Source organism: Hyla sarda, chromosome 6 (assembly GCF_029499605.1).
Source record: "Hyla sarda isolate aHylSar1 chromosome 6, aHylSar1.hap1, whole genome shotgun sequence".
In the NCBI taxonomy this organism is placed as follows: domain Eukaryota; kingdom Metazoa; phylum Chordata; class Amphibia; order Anura; family Hylidae; genus Hyla; species Hyla sarda.
In genome coordinates this window covers 44147123-44165856 of record NC_079194.1, presented here as the reverse complement: position 1 = coordinate 44165856, position 18734 = coordinate 44147123, and the positions used below count along the sequence as shown (strand labels likewise).

Sequence of the window (18734 nt, the reverse complement as noted above, 5' to 3'; positions counted from 1 at the left end):
CACCCATCTGTTACCCATTTACACTCCTCTAAGCTCCTTCGTCACCCATGTACACTCCTCTAAACCCCTCTATCACCAATGTACACCCCTACACCCTTCTGTTATCCTTGTATACTACTCTGCGCTCCTATGTCACCCAGGTACACTCCTCTACACCCCCAACACCTCTCTGTCACCAATGTACACCACTCTGTCACCCCCTACGCCCCCTTTCACCCATTTACACCCATCTATCACCCATGTACACTCCTCTAAACCACTCTGCCACCCATGTACACTCCTCGAAACTGCTGTTACCAATGTTCCCCTTTCTGCTACCTTTTTACTCTTCAACTTTGGAATGTTCCTAATCTCTTTACCTGAGATATGGTTGTGTTATATATAAAGCTGTCCATAGACGATATACTTATTAAAAACACATATATCTTCATATATACGGGAAAGACTATGACATGTCTGCAGGTCTAGATTTTACATCTAGCCTGATTGTCATCAGTAATTAATATAAATATTAATCACCTGTTTCGTGGTTCCTTTCTTGCAGCTGACGGGGGTATATGTCGGGCATCAGTCATCTGTAAAAAAAGACACAGGTATGATAACATGTTCCTGATACATGCTACAGACGCTAATATATATAACACTCTATGGCCAGAACTACTTAACTCAGGAATTATGGAAAAAGGAGTGGAAAAAGGAACTTACAATATAATGTATATATTTGTAAAATATTTTATCTAAATGTTTTATATAATATACAACAGTTAATCAAGTAATGGTAATGTAGGCCTCTGTACACTCCTCTACACTCCTCTGTTACCCATGTACACTCCTCTACACCCCTCTGTCACCCATGTACACTCCTCTACACCCCTCTGTCACCCATGTACACTCCTCTACACCCCTCTGTCACCCATGTACACTCCTCTACACCCCTCTGTCACCCATGTACATCCCTCTACACCCATCGCTTACCCATTTACACTCCTCTACACTCCTCCACACTCCTCCGTCACCCATGTACACTCCTCTAAACCCCTCTATCACCAATGTACACCCCTACACCCTTCTGTTATCCATGTATACTACTCTGCGCTCCTCTGTCACCCACGTACACTCCTCTACACCCCCAACACCTCTCTGTCACCAATGTAAACCACTCTGTCACCCCCTACGCCCCCTTTCACCCATTTACACCCATCTATCACTCATATACACTCCTCTAAACCAATCTGCCACCCAAGTACACATCTCTACACCCCCAACACACCTCTGTCACCTATGTACACCCTTCTATCACCCCGTACACCCCTCTTTCACCCCCTACGTCCCCCTGTCACCCATGTACACTACTCTACGATCCTCTGTCACCCATGTACACTCCTCTACACCCCTCTGACACCACTCCTCTGTTACCATGTACACTCCTCTACGCTCCTCTATCACCCATGTACACTCCTCTACACACCCAACACCTCTCTGTCACCCATGTACACCCCTCTGTCACTCCCTACGCCCACTGTCACCCATGTACCCCCATCTATCACCCATGTACACTCCTCGACAATCCTGTTACCCATGTTCACCTTTCTGCTACCTTTTTACTCGTCAACGTTAGAATGTTCCTAATCTCTGTACCTGAGATATGGTTGTGTTATATATAAAGCTGTCCATAGACGATATACTTATTAAAAACACATTTATCTTCATGTATACGGGAAAGACTATGACATGTCTGCAGGTCTAGATTTTACATCTAGCCTGATTGTTATCAGTAATTAATATAAATATTAATTATCTGTTTCGTGGTTCCTTTCTTGCAGCTGACGGGGGTATATGTCACGTTCACCTTTTTACCGGGCATCAGTCCTCTGTAAAAAAGACACACGTATGATAACATGTTCCTGATACATGCTACAGATGCTAATATATATAACACTCTAGGGCCAGAACTACTTATCTCAGGAATTATAGAAAAAGGAGTGGAAAAAGGAACTTAAAATATAATGTATATTTTTGTAAAATATTTTATCTAAATGTTTTATATAATATACAACAGTTAATCAAGTAATGGTAATGTAGGCCTCTGTACACTCCTCTTCACTCCTCTGTTACCCATGTACACTCCTCTACACCCCTCTGTCACCCATGTACACTCCTCTACACCCCTCTGTCACCCATGTACACTCCTCTACACCGCACTGTCACCCATGTACACCCCTCTACACCCATCTGTTACCCATTTACACTCCTCCAAGCTCCTCCGTCACCCATGTACATTCCTCTACACCCTTCTATCACCAATGTACACTACTACAAACTTCTGTTATCCATGTATACTACTCTGCGCTCCGCTGTCACCCACGTAAACTCCTCAACACCCCCAACACCTCTCTGTCACCAATGTACACCACTCTGTCACCCCCTATGCCCCCTTTCACCCATTTACACCCATCTATCACTCATATACACTCCTGTAAACCACTCTGCCACCCATGTACACATCTCTACACCCCCAACACCCCTCTGTCACCTGTGTACACCCTTCTATCACCCCGTACACCCCTCTTTCACCCCCTACGTCTCCCTGTCACCCATGTACACTACTCTATGATCCTCTGTCACCCATGTACACTCCTCTACACCCCTCTGTCACCCATGTACACTCCTCTACACCCCTCTGTCACCCATCTACACTCCTCTACACCGCTCTGTCACCCATGTACACCCCTCTACACCCATCTGTTACCCATTTACACTCCTCTAAGCTCCTCCGTCACCCATGTACACTCCTCTACACCCCTCTATCACCAATGTACACCCCTACACCCTTCTGTTATCCATGTATACTACTCTGCGCTCCACTGTCACCCACGTACACTCCTCTACACCCCCAACACCTCTCTGTCACCAATGTACACCACTCTGTCACCCCCTACGCCCCCTTTCACCCATTTATACCCATCTATCACTCATATAAACTCCTCTAAACCACTCTGCCACCCATGTACACATCTCTACACCCCCAACACCCCTCTGTCACCTATGTACACCCTTCTATCACCCCATACACCCCTACGTCCCCCTGTAACCCATGTACACTACTCTACGATCCTCTGTCACCCATGTACACTCCTCTACACCCCTCTGTCACCCATGTACACTCCTCTACACCCCTCTGTCACCCATGTACACTCCTCTACACCGCTCTGTCACCCATGTACACCCCTCTACACCCATCTGTTACCCATTTACACTCCTCTAAGCTCCTCCGTCACCCATGTACACTCCTCTACACCCCTCTATCACCAATGTACACCCCTACACCCTTCTGTTATCCATGTATACTACTCTGAGCTCCTCTGTCACCCACGTACACTCCTCTACACCCCCAACACCTCTCTGTCACCAATGTACACCACTCTGTCACCCCCTACGCCCCCTTTCACCCATTTATACACATCTATCACTCGTATAAACTCCTCTGAACCACTCTGCCATCCATGTACACACCTCTACACCCCCAACACCCCTCTGTCACCTATGTACACCCCTCTATCACCCCGTACACCCCTCTTTCACCCCCTACGTCCCCCTGTCACCCATGTACACTCCTCTGTTACCCATGTACACTCCTCTACGCTCCTCTGTCACCCATGTACACTCCTCTACACCCCTCTGACACCCATGTACACTCCTCTACACTCCTCTGTTACCATGTACACTCCTCTATGCTCTCCTATTACCCATGTACACTCCTCTACACACCCAACACCTCTGTCACCCATGTACACCCCTCTGTCACCCATGTACACTCCTCTAAACCACTCTGCCACCCATGTACACTCCTCAACACTGCTGTTACCAATGTTCCCCTTTCTGCTACCTTTTTACTCGTCAACTTTGGAATGTTCCTAATCTCTGTACCTGAGATATGGTTGTGTTATATATAAAGCTGTCCATAGACGATATACTTATTAAAAACACATATATCTTCATATATACGGAAAGACTATGACATGTCTGCAGGTCTAGATTTTACATCTAGCCTGATTGTTATCAGTAATTAATATAAATATTAATTACCTATTTCGTGGTTCCTTTCTTGCAGCTGACGGGGGTATATGTCACGTTCACCTTTTCACCGGGCATCAGTCATCTGTAAAAAAAGACACAGGTATGATAACATGTTCCTGATACATGCTACAGACGCTAATATATATAACACTCTAGGGCCAGAACTACTTAACTCAGGAATTATGGAAAAAGGAGTGGAAAAAGGAACTTAAAATATAATGTATATTTTTGTAAAATATTTTATCTAAATGTTTTATATAATATACAACAGTTAATCAAGTAATGGTAATGTAGGCCTCTGTACACTCCTCTGTTACCCATGTACACTCCTCTACACCCCTCTGTCACCCATGTACACTCCTCTACACCCCTCTGTCACCCATGTACACTCCTCTACACCCCTCTGTCACCCATGTACACTCCTCTACACCCCTCTGTCACCCATGTACACCCCTCTACACCCATCAGTTACCCATTTACACTCCTCCGTCACCCATGTACACTCCTCTACACCCCTCTATCACCAATGTACACCCCTACACCCTTCTGTTATCCATGTATACTACTCTGCACTCCTCTGTCACCCACATACACTCCTCTACACCCCCAACACCTCTCTGTCACCAATGTACACCACTCTGTCACCCCCTACGCCCCCTTTCACCCATTTACACCCATCTATCACTCATATACACTCCTCTAAACCACTCTGCCACCCAAGTACACATCTCTACACCCCCAACACACCTCTGTCACCTATGTACACCCTTCTATCACCCCGTACACCCCTCTTTCACCCCCTACGTCCCCCTGTTACCCATGTACACTACTCTACGATCCTCTGTCACCCATGTACACTCCTCTACACCCCTCTGACACCACTCCTCTGTTACCATGTACACTCCTCTACGCTCCTCTATCACCCATGTACACTCCTCTACACACCCAACACCTCTCTGTCACCCATGTACACCCCTCTGTCACTCCCTACGCCCACTGTCACCCATGTACCCCCATCTATCACCCATGTACACTCCTCGACACTCCTGTTACCCATGTTCACCTTTCTGCTACCTTTTTACTCGTCAACTTTAGAATGTTCCTAATCTCTGTACCTGAGATATGGTTGTGTTATATATAAAGCTGTCCATAGACGATATACTTATTAAAAACACATATATCTTCATGTATACGGGAAAGACTATGACATGTCTGCAGGTCTAGATTTTACATCTAGCCTGATTGTTATCAGTAATTAATATAAATATTAATTACCTGTTTCGTGGTTCCTTTCTTGCAGCTGACGGGGGAATATGTCACGTTCACCTTTTCACAGGGCATCAGTCCTCTGTAAAAAAGACACAGGTATGATAACATGTTCCTGATACATGCTACAGACGCTAATATATATAACACTCTAGGGCCAGAACTACTTATCTCAGGAATTATAGAAAAAGGAGTGAAAAAAGGAACTTAAAATATAATGTATATTTTTGTAAAATATTTTATCTAAATGTTTTATATAATATCCAACAGTTAATCAAGTAATGGTAATGTAGGCCTCTGTACACTCCTCTTCACTCCTCTGTTACCCATGTACACTCCTCTACACCCCTCTGTCACCCATGTACACTCCTCTACACCTCTCTGTCACGCATGTACACTCCTCTACACCGCTCTGTCACCCATGGACACCCCTCTACACCCATCTGTTACCCATTTACACTCCTCTAAGCTCCCCCGTCACCCATGTACACTCCTCTACACCCTTCTATCACTAATGTACACCCCTACACCCTTCTGTTATCCATGTATACTACTCTGCGCTCCTCTGTCACCCACGTACACTCCTCTACACCCCCAACACCTCTCTGTCACCAATGTACACCACTCTGTCACCCCCTATGCTCCCTTTCACCCATCTATCACTCATATACACTCCTCTAAACCACTCTGCCACCCATGTACACATCTCTACACCCCCAACACCCCTCTGTCACCTGCGTACACCCTTCTATCACCCCGTACACCGCTCTTTCACCCCCTACGTCCCCCTGTCACCCATGTACACTACTCTACGATCCTCTGTCACCCATGTACACTCCTCTACACCCCTCTGTCACCCATGTACACTCCTCTACACCCCTCTGTCACCCATGTACACCCCTCTACACCCATCTGTTACCCATTTACACTTCTCTAAGCTTCTCCGTCACCCATGTACACTCCTATACACCCTTCTATCACCTATGTACACCCCTACACCCTTCTGTTATCCATGTCTACTACTCTGCGCTCCTCTGTCACCCACGTACACTCCTCTACACCCCCAACACCTCTCTGTCACCAATGTACACCACTCTTTCACCCCCTACGCCCAGTTTCACCCATTTACACCCATCTATCACTCATATACACTCCTCTAAACCACTCTGCCACCCATGTACACATCTCTACACCCCCAACGCCCCTCTTTCACCTGTGTACATCCTTCTATCACCCCGTACACCCCTCTTTCACCCCCTATGTCCCCCTGTCACCCATGTATACTACTCTATGATCCTCTGTCACCCATGTACACTCCTCTACACCCCTCTGTCACCCATGTACACTCCTCTTCACCCCTCTGACACCCATGTACACTCTTCTACACTCCTCTGTTACCATGTACACTCCTCTATGCTCTCATATTAAGCATGTACACTCCTCTACACACCCAACACCTCTGTCACCCATGCACACCCCTCTGTCACCCCCTATGCCCCCTGTCACCCATGTACACCCATCTATCACCCATGTACACTCCTCTAAACCACTCTGCCACCCATGTACACTCCTCAACACTGCTGTTACCAATGTTCCCCTTTCTGCTACCTTTTTACTCGTCAACTTTGGAATGTTCCTAATCTCTGTACCTGAGATATGGTTGTGTTATATATAAAGCTGTCCATAGACGATATACTTAATAAAAACACATATATCTTCATATATACGGAAAGACTATGACATGTCTGCAGGTCTAGATTTTACATCTAGCCTGATTGTTATCAGTAATTAATATAAATATTAATTACTTGTTTCGTGGTTCCTTTCTTGCAGCTGACGGGGGTATATGTCACGTTCACCTTTTCACCGGGCATCAGTCATCTGTAAAAAAAGACACAGGTATAATAACATGTTCCTGATACATGCTACAGACGCTAATATATATAACACTCTAGGGCCAGAACTATTTAACTCAGGAATTATGGAAAAAGGAGTGGAAAAAGGAACTTAAAATATAATGTATATTTTTGTAAAATATTTTATCTAAATGTTTTATATAATATACAACAGTTAATCAAGTAATGGTAATGTAGGTCTCTGTACACTCCTCTGTTACCCATGTACACTCCTCTACACCCCTCTGTCACCCATGTACACTCCTCTTCACCCCTCTGTCACCCATGTACACTCCTCTACACCCCTCTGTCACCCATGTACACTCCTCTACACCCCTCTGTCACCCATGTACACCCCTCTACACCCATCAGTTACCCATTTACACTCCTCCGTCACCCATGTACACTCCTCTACACCCCTCTATCACCAATGTACACCCCTTCACCCTTCTGTTATCCATGTATACTACTCTGCACTCCTCTGTCACCCACATACACTCCTCTACACCCCCAACACCTCTCTGTCACCAATGTACACCACTCTGTCACCCCCTACGCCCCCTTTCACCCATTTACACCCATCTATCACTCATATACACTCCTCTAAACCACTCTGCCACCCAAGTACACATCTCTACACCCCCAACACACCTCTGTCACCTATGTACACCCTTCTATCACCCCGTACACCCCTCTTTCACCCCCTACGTCCCCCTGTTACCCATGTACACTACTCTACGATCCTCTGTCACCCATGTACACTCCTCTACACCCCTCTGACACCACTCCTCTGTTACCATGTACACTCCTACGCTCCTCTATCACCCATGTACACTCCTCTACACCCCCAACACCTCTCTGTCACCAATGTACACCACTCTGTCACCCCCTACGCCCCCTTTCACCCATTTATACCAATATATCACTCATATACACTCCTCTAAACCACTCTGCCACCCATGTACACATCTCTACACCCCCAACACCCCTCTGTCACCTATGTACACCCTTCTATCACCCCGTACACCCCTCTTTCACCCCCTACGTCCCCCTGTCACCCATGTACACTACTCTACGATCCTCTGTCACCCATGTACACTCATCTACACCCCTCTGTCACCCATGTACACTCCTCTACACCCCTCTGTCACCCATGTACACTACTCTACACCGCTCTGTCACCCATGTACACCCCTCTACACCCATCTGTTACCCATTTACACTCCTCTAAGCTCCTCCGTCACCCATGTACACTCCTCTACACCCCTCTATCACCAATGTACACCCCTACACCCTTCTGTTATCCATGTATACTACTCTGCGCTCCTCTGTCACCCACGTACACTCCTCTACACCCCAACACCTCTCTTTAACCAATGTACACCACTCTGTCACCCCCTACGCCCCCTGTCACCCATGTATACTCCTCTGTTACCCATGTACACTCCTCTACGCTCCTCTGTCACCCATGTACACTCCTCTACACCCCTCTGTCACCCATGTACACTCCTCTATGCTCCCCTATCACCCATGTACACTCCTCTACACACCCAACACCTCTGTCACCCATGTACATCCCTCTGTCACCCCCTACGCCCCCTGTCACCCATGTACACAAATCTATCACCCATGTACACTCCTCTAAACCACTCTGCCACCCATGTACACTCCTCGACACTCCTGTTACCCATGTTCCCCTTTCTGCTACCTTTTTGCTCGTCAACTTTGGAATGCTCCTAATCTCTGTACCTGAGATATGGTTGTGTTATATATAAAGATGTCCATAGACGATATACTTATTAAAAACACATATATCTTCATGTATACGGGAAAGACTATGACATGTCTGCAGGTCTAAATTTTACATCTAGCCTGATTGTTATCAGTAAATAATATAAATATTAATTACCTGTTTTGTGGTTCCTTTCTTGCAGCTGACGGGGGTATATGTCACGTTCACCTTTTCACTGGTCATCAGTCATCTGTAAAAAAAGACACAGGTATGATAACATGTTCCTGATACATGCTACAGACGCTAATATATATAACACTCTAGGGCCAGAACTACTTAACTCAGGAATTATGGAAAAAGGAGTGGAAAAAGGAACTTAAAATATAATGTATATTTTTGTAAAACATTTTATCTAAATGTTTTATATAATATACAACAGTTAATCAAGTAATGGTGATATAGGCCTCTGTACACTCCTACACTCCTCTGTTACCCATGTACACTCCTCTACACCCCTCTGTCACCCATGTACACTCCTCTACACCCCTCTGTCACCCATGTACACTCCTCTACACCCCTCTGTTACACATGTTCACTCCTCTACACCGCTCTGTCAACCATGTACACCCCTCTACACCCATCTGTTACCCATTGACACTCCTCTAAGCTCCTCCGTCACCCATGTACACTCCTCTACACCCCTCTATCACCATTGTACACCCCTACACCCTTCTGTTATCCATGTATACTACTCTGCGCTCTTCTGTCACCCACGTACACTCCTCTACACCCCCAACACCTCTCTGTCACCAATGTACACCACTTTGTCACCCCCTTCGCCCCCTTTCACCCATTTACACCCATCTATCACTCATATACACTCCTCTAAACCACTCTGCCACCCATGTACACATCTCTACACCCCCAACACCCCTCTGTCACCTATGTACACCCTTCTACAACCCCGTACACCCCTCTTTCACCCCCTACGTCCCCCTGTCACCCATGTACACTACTCTATGATCCTCTGTCACCCATGTACACTCCTCTACACCCCTCTGTCACCCATGTACACTCCTCTACACCCCTCTGTAACCCATGTCCACTCCTCTACACCGCTCTGTCACCCATGTACACCCCTCTACACCCATCTGTTACCCATTTACACTCCTCTAAGTTCCTCCGTCACCCATGTACACTCCTCTACACCCCTCTATCACCAATGTACACCCCTACACCCTTCTGTTATCCATGTATACTACTCTGCGCTCCTCTGTCACCCACGTACACTCCTCTACACCCCCAACACCTCTCTGTCACCAATGTACACCACTCTGTCAACCCTTACGCCCCCTTTCACCCATTTACACCCATCTATCACTCATATACACTCCTCTAAACCACTCTGCCACCCATGTACACATCTCTACACCCCCAACACCCCTCTGTCACCTATGTACACCCCTCTATCACCCTGTACACCCCTCTTTCACCCTGTACACCCCTCTTTCACCCTCTACATCCCCCTGTCACCCATGTACACTCCTCTGTTACCCATGTACACTCCTCTACGCTCCTCTGTCACCCATGTACACTCCTCTACACTCCTCTACACTCCTCTGTTACCATGTACACTCCTCTATGCTCCCCTATTACCCATGTACACTCCTCTACACACCCAACACCTCTGTCACCCATGTACACCCCTCTGTCACAACCTACGCCCCCTTTCACCCATTTACACCCATCTATCACTCATATACACTCCTCTAAACCACTGTGCCACCCATGTACACATCTCTACACCCCCAACACCCCTCTGTCACCTGTGTACACCCTTCTATCACCCCGTACACCCCTCTTTCACCCGCTACGTCCCCCTGTCACCCATGTACACTACTCTACGATCCTCTGTCACCCATGTACACTCCTCTACACCCCTCTGTCACCCATGTACACTCCTCTACACCCCTCTGTCACCCATGTACACTCCTCTACACCGCTCTGTCACCCATGTACACCTCTCTACACCCATCTGTTACCCATTTACACTCCTCTAAGCTCCTCCGTCACCCATGTACACTCCTCTACACCCCTCTATCACCAATGTACACCCCTACACCCTTCTGTTATCCATGTATACTACTCTGCGCTCCTCTGTCACCCACGTACACTCCTCTACACCCCCAACACCTCTCTGTCACCAATGTACACCCCTCTGTCACCTACGTACACCCTTCTATCACCCCGTACACCCCTCTTTCACCCCCTACGTCCCCCTGTCACCCATGTACACTACTCTACGATCCTCTGTCACCCATGTACACTCCTCTACACCCCTCTGACACCCATGTACAATCCTCTACACCCCTCTGTCACTCATGTACACTCCCATTCACCCATCTGTTACCCATTTACACTCCTCTAAGCTCCTCCGTCACCCATGTACACTCCTCTACACCCCTCTATCACCAATGTACACCCCTACACCCTTCTGTTATCCATGTATACTACTCTGCGCTCCTCTGTCACCCATGTACACATCTCTACACCCCCAACACCCCTCAGTCACCTGTGTACACCCTTCTATCACCCCATACACCCATCTTTCACCCCCTCCTCTACACCCCTCTGATACCACTCCTCTGTTACCATATACACTCCTCTACGCTCCTCTATCACCCATGTACACTACTCTACACACCCAACACCTATCTGTCACCCATGTACACCCCTCTGTCACTCCATACACCCACTGTCACCCATGTACACCCATCTATCACCCATGTACACTCCTCGACACTCCTGTTACCCATGTTCACCTTTCTGCTACCTTTTTACTCGTCAACTTTGGAATGTTCCTAATCTCTGTACCTGAGATATGGTTGTGTTATATATAAAGCTGTCCATAGACGATATACTTATTAAAGACACATATATCTTCATGTATACGGGAAAGATTATGACATGTCTGCAGGTCTAGATTTTACATCTAGCCTGGTTGTTATCAGTAATTAATATAAATATTAATTACCTGTTTCGTGGTTCCTTTATTGCAGCTGACGGGGGTATATGTCACGTTCACCTTTTCACCGGGCATCAGTCCTCTGTAAAAAAGACACAGGTATGATAACATGTTCCTGATACATGCTGCAGACGCTAATATATATAACACTCTAGGGCCAGAACTACTTATCTCAGGAATTATGGAAAAAGGAGTGGAAAAAGGAACTTAAAATATAATGTATATTTTTGTAAAATATTTTATCTAAATGTTTTATATAATATAAAACAGTTAATCAAGTAATGGTAATGTAGGCCTCTGTACACTCCTCTTCACTCCTCTGTTACCCATGTACACTCCTCTACACCCCTCTGTCACCCATGTTCACTCCTCTACACCCTTCTGTCACCCATGTACACTCCTCTACACCGCTCTGTCACCCATATACACCCCTCTACACCCATCTGTTACCCATTTACACTCCTCTAAGCTCCTCCGTCACCAATGTACACCCCTACACCCTTCTGTTATCCATGTATACTACTCTGCGCTCCTCTTTCACCCACGTACACTCCTCTACACCCCCAACACCTCTCTGTCACCAATGTACACCACTCTGTCACCCCCTACGCCCCCTTTCACCCATTTACACCCATTTATCACTCATATACACTTCTTTAAACCACTCTGCCATCCAAGTACACATCTCTACGCCCCCAACACCCTTCTGTCACCTACATACACCCTTCTATCACCCCGTACACCCCTCTTTCACCCCCTAGGTCCCCCTGTCACCCATGTGCACTTCTCTACGATCCTCTGTCACCCATGTACACTCCTCTACACCCCTCTGTCACTCATGTACACTCCTCTACACCCCTCTGTCACCCATGTACACCCCTCTACACCCATCTGTTACCCATTAACACTCCTCTAAGCTCCTCCGTCACCCATGTACACTCCTCAACACCCTGCTATCACCAATGTACACCCCTACACCCTTCTGTTATCCATGTATACTACTCTGCGCTCCTCTGTCACCCATGTACACATCTCTACACCCCCAACACCCCTCTGTCACCCATGTACACTCCTCTTCACTCCTCTGTTACCCATGTACACTCCTCTACACCCCTCTGTCACCCATGTACACTCCTCTACACCCCTCTGTCATCCATGTATACTCCACTACACCACTCTGTCACCTATGTACACCCCTCTACACCCATCTGTTACCTATTTACACTCCTCTAAGCTCCTCCGTCACCCATGTACACTCCTCTACACCCCTCTTTAACCAATGTACACCCCTACACCCTTCTGTTATCCATGTATACTACTCTGCGCTCCTCTGTCACCCACGTACACTCCTCTACACCCCCAACACCTCTCTGTCACCAATGTACACCACTCTGTCACCCACTATGCCCCCTTTCACCCATTTACACCCATCTATAACTCATATACACTCCTCTGAACCACTCTGCCACCCATATACACACCTCTACACCCCCAACACCCCTCTGTCACCTATGTACACCCCTCTATCACCCCGTACACTCCTCTTTAACCCCCTACGTCCCCCTTTCACCCATGTACACTCCTCTGTTACCCATGTACACTCCTCTACGCTCCTCTGTCACCCATGTACACTCCTCTACACTCCTCTGTTATCATGTACACTCCTCTATGCTCCCCTATTACCCATGTACACTCCTCTACACACCCAACACCTCTGTCACACATGTACACCCCTCTGTCACACATGTACACTCCTCGACACTGCTGTTACCAATGTTCCCCTTTCTGCTACCTTTTTACTCGTCAACTTTGGAATGTTCCTAATCTCTGTACCTGAGATATGGTTGTGTTATATATAAAGCTGTCCATAGACGATATACTTATTAAAAACCCATATATCTTCATATATACGGGAAAGACTATGACATGTCTGCAGGTCTAGATTTTACATCTAGCCTGATTGTTATCAGTAATTATTATAAATATTAATTACCTGTTTCGTGGTTCCTTTCTTGCAGCTGACGGGGGTATATGTCACGTTCACCTTTCCACCGGGCATCAGTCATCTGTAAAAAAAAGACACAGGTATGATAACATGTTCCTGATACATGCTACAGACGCTAATATATATAACACTCTAGGGCCAGAACTACTTATCTCAGGAATTATGGAAAAAGGAGTGGAAAAAGGAACTTAAAATATAATGTATATTTTTGTAAAATATTTTATCTAAATGTTTTATATAATATACAACAGTTAATCAAGTAATGGTAATGTAGGCCTCTGTACACTCCTCTGTTAACCATGTACACTCCTCTACACCCCTCTGTCACCCATGAATACTCCTCTACACCCCTCTGTCACCCATGTACACTCCTCTACACCCCTCTGTCACCCATGTACACTCCTCTACACCCCTCTGTCACCCATGTACACCCCTCTACACCCATCTGTTACCCATTTACACTCCTCTACACTCCTCCGTCACCCATGTACACTCCTCTACACCCCTCTATCACCAATGTACACCCCTACACCCTTCTGTTATCCATGTATACTACTCTGCGCTCCTCTGTCACCCACGTACACTCCTCCACACCCCCAACACCTCTCTGTCACCAATGTACACCACTCTGTCACCCCCTACGCCCCCTTTCACCCATTTACACCCATCTATCACTCATATACACTCCTTTAAACCACTCTGCCGCCCAAGTACACATCTCTACACCCCCAACACACCTCTGTCACCTATGTACAAACTTCTATCACCCGTACACCCCTCTTTCACCCCCTACGTCCCCCTGTCACCCATTTACACTACTCTACGATCCTCTGTCACCCATGTACACTCCTCTTCACCCCTCTGGGACCACTCCTCTGTTACCATGTACACTCCTCTATGCTCCTCTATCACCCATGTACACTCCTCTACACACCCAACACCTCTCTGTCACCCATGTACACCCCTCTGTCACTACCTACGCCCACTGTCACCCATGTACACCCATCTATCACCCATGTACACTCCTCGACACTCCTGTTACCCATGTTCACCTTTCTGCTACCTTTTTACTCGTCAACTTTGGAATGTTCCTAATCTCTGTACCTGAGATATGGTTGTGTTATATATAAAGCTGTCCATAGACGATATACTTATTAAAAGCACATATATCTTCATGTATACGGGAAAGACTATGATATGTCTGCAGGTCTAGATTTTACATCTAGCCTGATTGTTATCAGTAATTAATATAAATATTAATTACCTGTTTCGTGGTTCCTTTCTTGCAGCTGACGGGGGTATATGTCACGTTCACCTTTTCACCGGGCATCAGTCTTCTGTAAAAAAGACACAGGTATGATAACATGTTCCTGATACATGCTACAGACGCTAATATATATAACACTCTAGGGCCAGAACTACTTATCTCAGGAATTATGGAAAAAGGGGTGGAAAAAGGAACTTAAAATATAATGTATATTTTTGTAAAATATTTTATCTAAATGTTTTATATAATATACAACAGTTAATCAAGTAATGGTAATGTAGGCCTCTGTACACTCCTCTACACTCCTCTGTTACCCATGTACACTCCTCTACACCCCTCTGTCACCCATGTACACTCCTCTACACCCCTCTGTCACCCATGTACACTCCTCTACACCCCTCTGTCACCCATGTACACTCCTCTACACCCCTCTGTCACCCATGTACACTCCTCTACACCCCTCTGTCACCCATGTACACTCCTCTACACCCCTCTGTCACCCATGTACACTCCTCTACACCCCTCTGTCACCAATGTACACCACTCTGTCACCCCCTACGCCCCCTTTCACCCATTTACACCCATCTATCACTCATATACACTCCTCTAAACCACTCTGCCACCCATGTACACATCTCTACACCCCCAACACCCCTCTGTCACCTACGTACACCCTTCTCTCACCCCGTACACCCCTCTTTCACCCCCTACGTCCCCCTGTCACCCATGTACACTACTCTACGATCCTCTGTCACCCATGTACACTCCTCTACACCCCTCTGTCACCCATGTACACTCCTCTACACCCCTCTGTCACCCATGTACACCCCTCAACACCCATCTGTTACCCATTTACACTCCTCTAAGCTCCTCCGTCACCCATGTACACTCCTCTACACCCTGCTATCACCAAAGTACACATCTACACCCTTCTGTTATCCATGTATACTACTCTGCGCTCCTCTGTCACCCACGTACACTCCTCTACACCCCCAACACCTCTCCGTCACCAATGTACACCACTCTGTCACCCCTACGCCCCCTTTCACCCATTTACACCCATTTATCACTCATATACACTCCTCTAAACCACTCTGCCACCCATGTACAAATATCTACACCCCCAACACCCTTCTGTCACCTACATACACCCTTCTATCACCCCTCTTTCACCCCCTACGTCCCCCTGTCACCCATGTACACTACTCTATGATCCTCTGTCACCCATGTACACTCCTCTACACCCCTCTGTCACCCATGTACACTCCTCTACACCCCTCTGTCACCCATGTACACTCCTCTACACTGCTCTGTCACCCATGTACACCCCTCTACACCCATTTGTAACCCATTTACTTTCCTCTAAGCTCCTCCGTCACCCATGTACACTCCTCTACACTCCTCTATCACCAATGTACACCCCTACTCCCTTCTGTTATCCATGTATACTACTCTGCGCTCCTCTGTCACCCACGTACACTCCTCTACACCCCCAACACCTCTCTGTCTCCAATGTACACCACTCTGTCACCCCCTATGCCCCCTTACACCCATTTACACCCATCTATCACTCATATACACTCCTAAACCACTCTGCCAACCATGTACACATCTCTACACCCCCAACACCCATCTGTCACCTATGTACACCCTTCTATCAGCCCGTACACCCCTCTTTCACCCCCTATGTCCCCCTGTCACCCATGTACACTACTCTACGATCCTCTGTCAACCATGTACACTCCTCTACACCCCTCTGTCACCCATGTATACTCCTCTACACCCCTCTGTCACCCATGTACACTCCTCTACACCGCTTTGTCACCCATGTACACCCCTCTACACCCATCTGTTACCCATTTACACTCCTCTAAGCTCCTCAGTTACCCATGTACACTCCTCTACACCCATCTATCACCCATGTACATTCCTCGACACTCCTGTTACCCATGTTCACCTTTCTGCTACCTTTTTACTCATCAACTTTGGAATGTTCCTAATCTCTGTACCTGAGATATGGTTGTGTTATATATAAAGCTGTCCATAGACGATATACTTATTAAAAACACATATATCTTCATGTATACGGGAAAGACTATGACATGTCTGCAGGTCTAGATTTTACATATAGCCTGATTGTTATCAGTAATTAATATAAATATTAATTACCTGTTTCGTGGTTCTTTTCTTGCAGCTGACGCGGGTATATGTCACGTTCACCTTTTCACCGGGCATCAGTCCTCTGTAAAAAAGACACAGGTATGATAACATGTTCCTGATACATGCTACAGACGCTAATATATATAACACTCTAGGGCCAGAACTACTTATCTCAGGAATTATGGAAAAAGGAGTGGAAAAAGGAACTCAAAATATAATGTATATTTTTGTTCAATATTTTATCTAAATGTTTTATATAATATATAACAGTTAATCAAGTAGTGGTAATGTAGGCCTCTGTACACTCCTCTTCACTCCTCTGTTACCCATGTACACTCCTCTACACCCCTCTGTCACCCATGTACACTCCTCTACACCCCTCTGTCACCCATGTACACTCCTCTACACCCCTATGTCACCCGTATACACTCCTCTACACCGCTCTGTCACCCATGTACACCCCTCTACACCCATCTGTTACCCATTTACACTCCTCTAAGCTTCTCCGTCACCCATGTACACTCCTCTACACCCTTCTATCACCAATGTACACCCCTACACCCTTCTGTTATCCATGTATACTACTCTGCGCTCCTATGTCACCCACGTACACTCCTCTACACCCCCAACACCTCTCTGTCACCAATGTACACCACTCAGTCATCCCCTACGCCCCCTTTCACCCATTTACACCAATCTATCACTCATATACACTCCTCTAAACCACTCTGCCACCCATGTACACATCTCTACACCCCAACACCCCTCTGTCACCTACATACACCCTTCTATCACCCCGTACACCCCTCTTTCACCCCTACGTCCCCCTGTCAACCATGTACACTACTCTACGATCCTCTGTCACCCATGTAAACTCCTCTACACCCCTCTGTCACCCATGTACACTCCTCTACACCGCTCTGTCACCCATGTACACCCTTCTACACCCATCTGTTACCCATTTACACTCCTCTAAGCTCCTCCGTCACCCATGTACACTCCTCTACAGCCCTCTATCACCAATGTACACCCCTACACCCTTCTGTTATCCATGTATACTACTCTGCGCTCCTCTGTCACCCACGTACACTCCTCCACACCCCCAACACCCCTCTGTCACCTATGTACACCCTTCTATCACCCCGTACACCCCTCTTTCACCCCCTATGTCCCCCTGTCACCCATGTACACTACTCTATGATCCTCTGTCACCCATGTACACTCCTCTACACCCCTCTGTCACCCATGTACACTCCTCTACACCTATCTGTCACACATGTACACTCCTCTATACCGCTCTGTCACCC

The 18734-nt window shown here is 46.7% G+C and overlaps 1 protein-coding gene across 1 annotated transcript; it reads left to right on the top strand.

Annotated features, from left to right (window-relative positions):
• Positions 1 to 14010: 14010 nt before the first annotated feature.
• Positions 14011 to 17412, top strand: LOC130275511 (DNA-directed RNA polymerase II subunit RPB1-like). The gene is made up of 2 exons (XM_056523564.1): positions 14011 to 14080; positions 15290 to 17412. The coding sequence occupies exon 2, from the start codon at positions 15646 to 15648 to the stop codon at positions 16612 to 16614; it is 969 nt and encodes a 322-aa protein (XP_056379539.1). The 5' UTR covers positions 14011 to 14080; positions 15290 to 15645; the 3' UTR covers positions 16615 to 17412.
• Positions 17413 to 18734: the final 1322 nt, after the last annotated feature.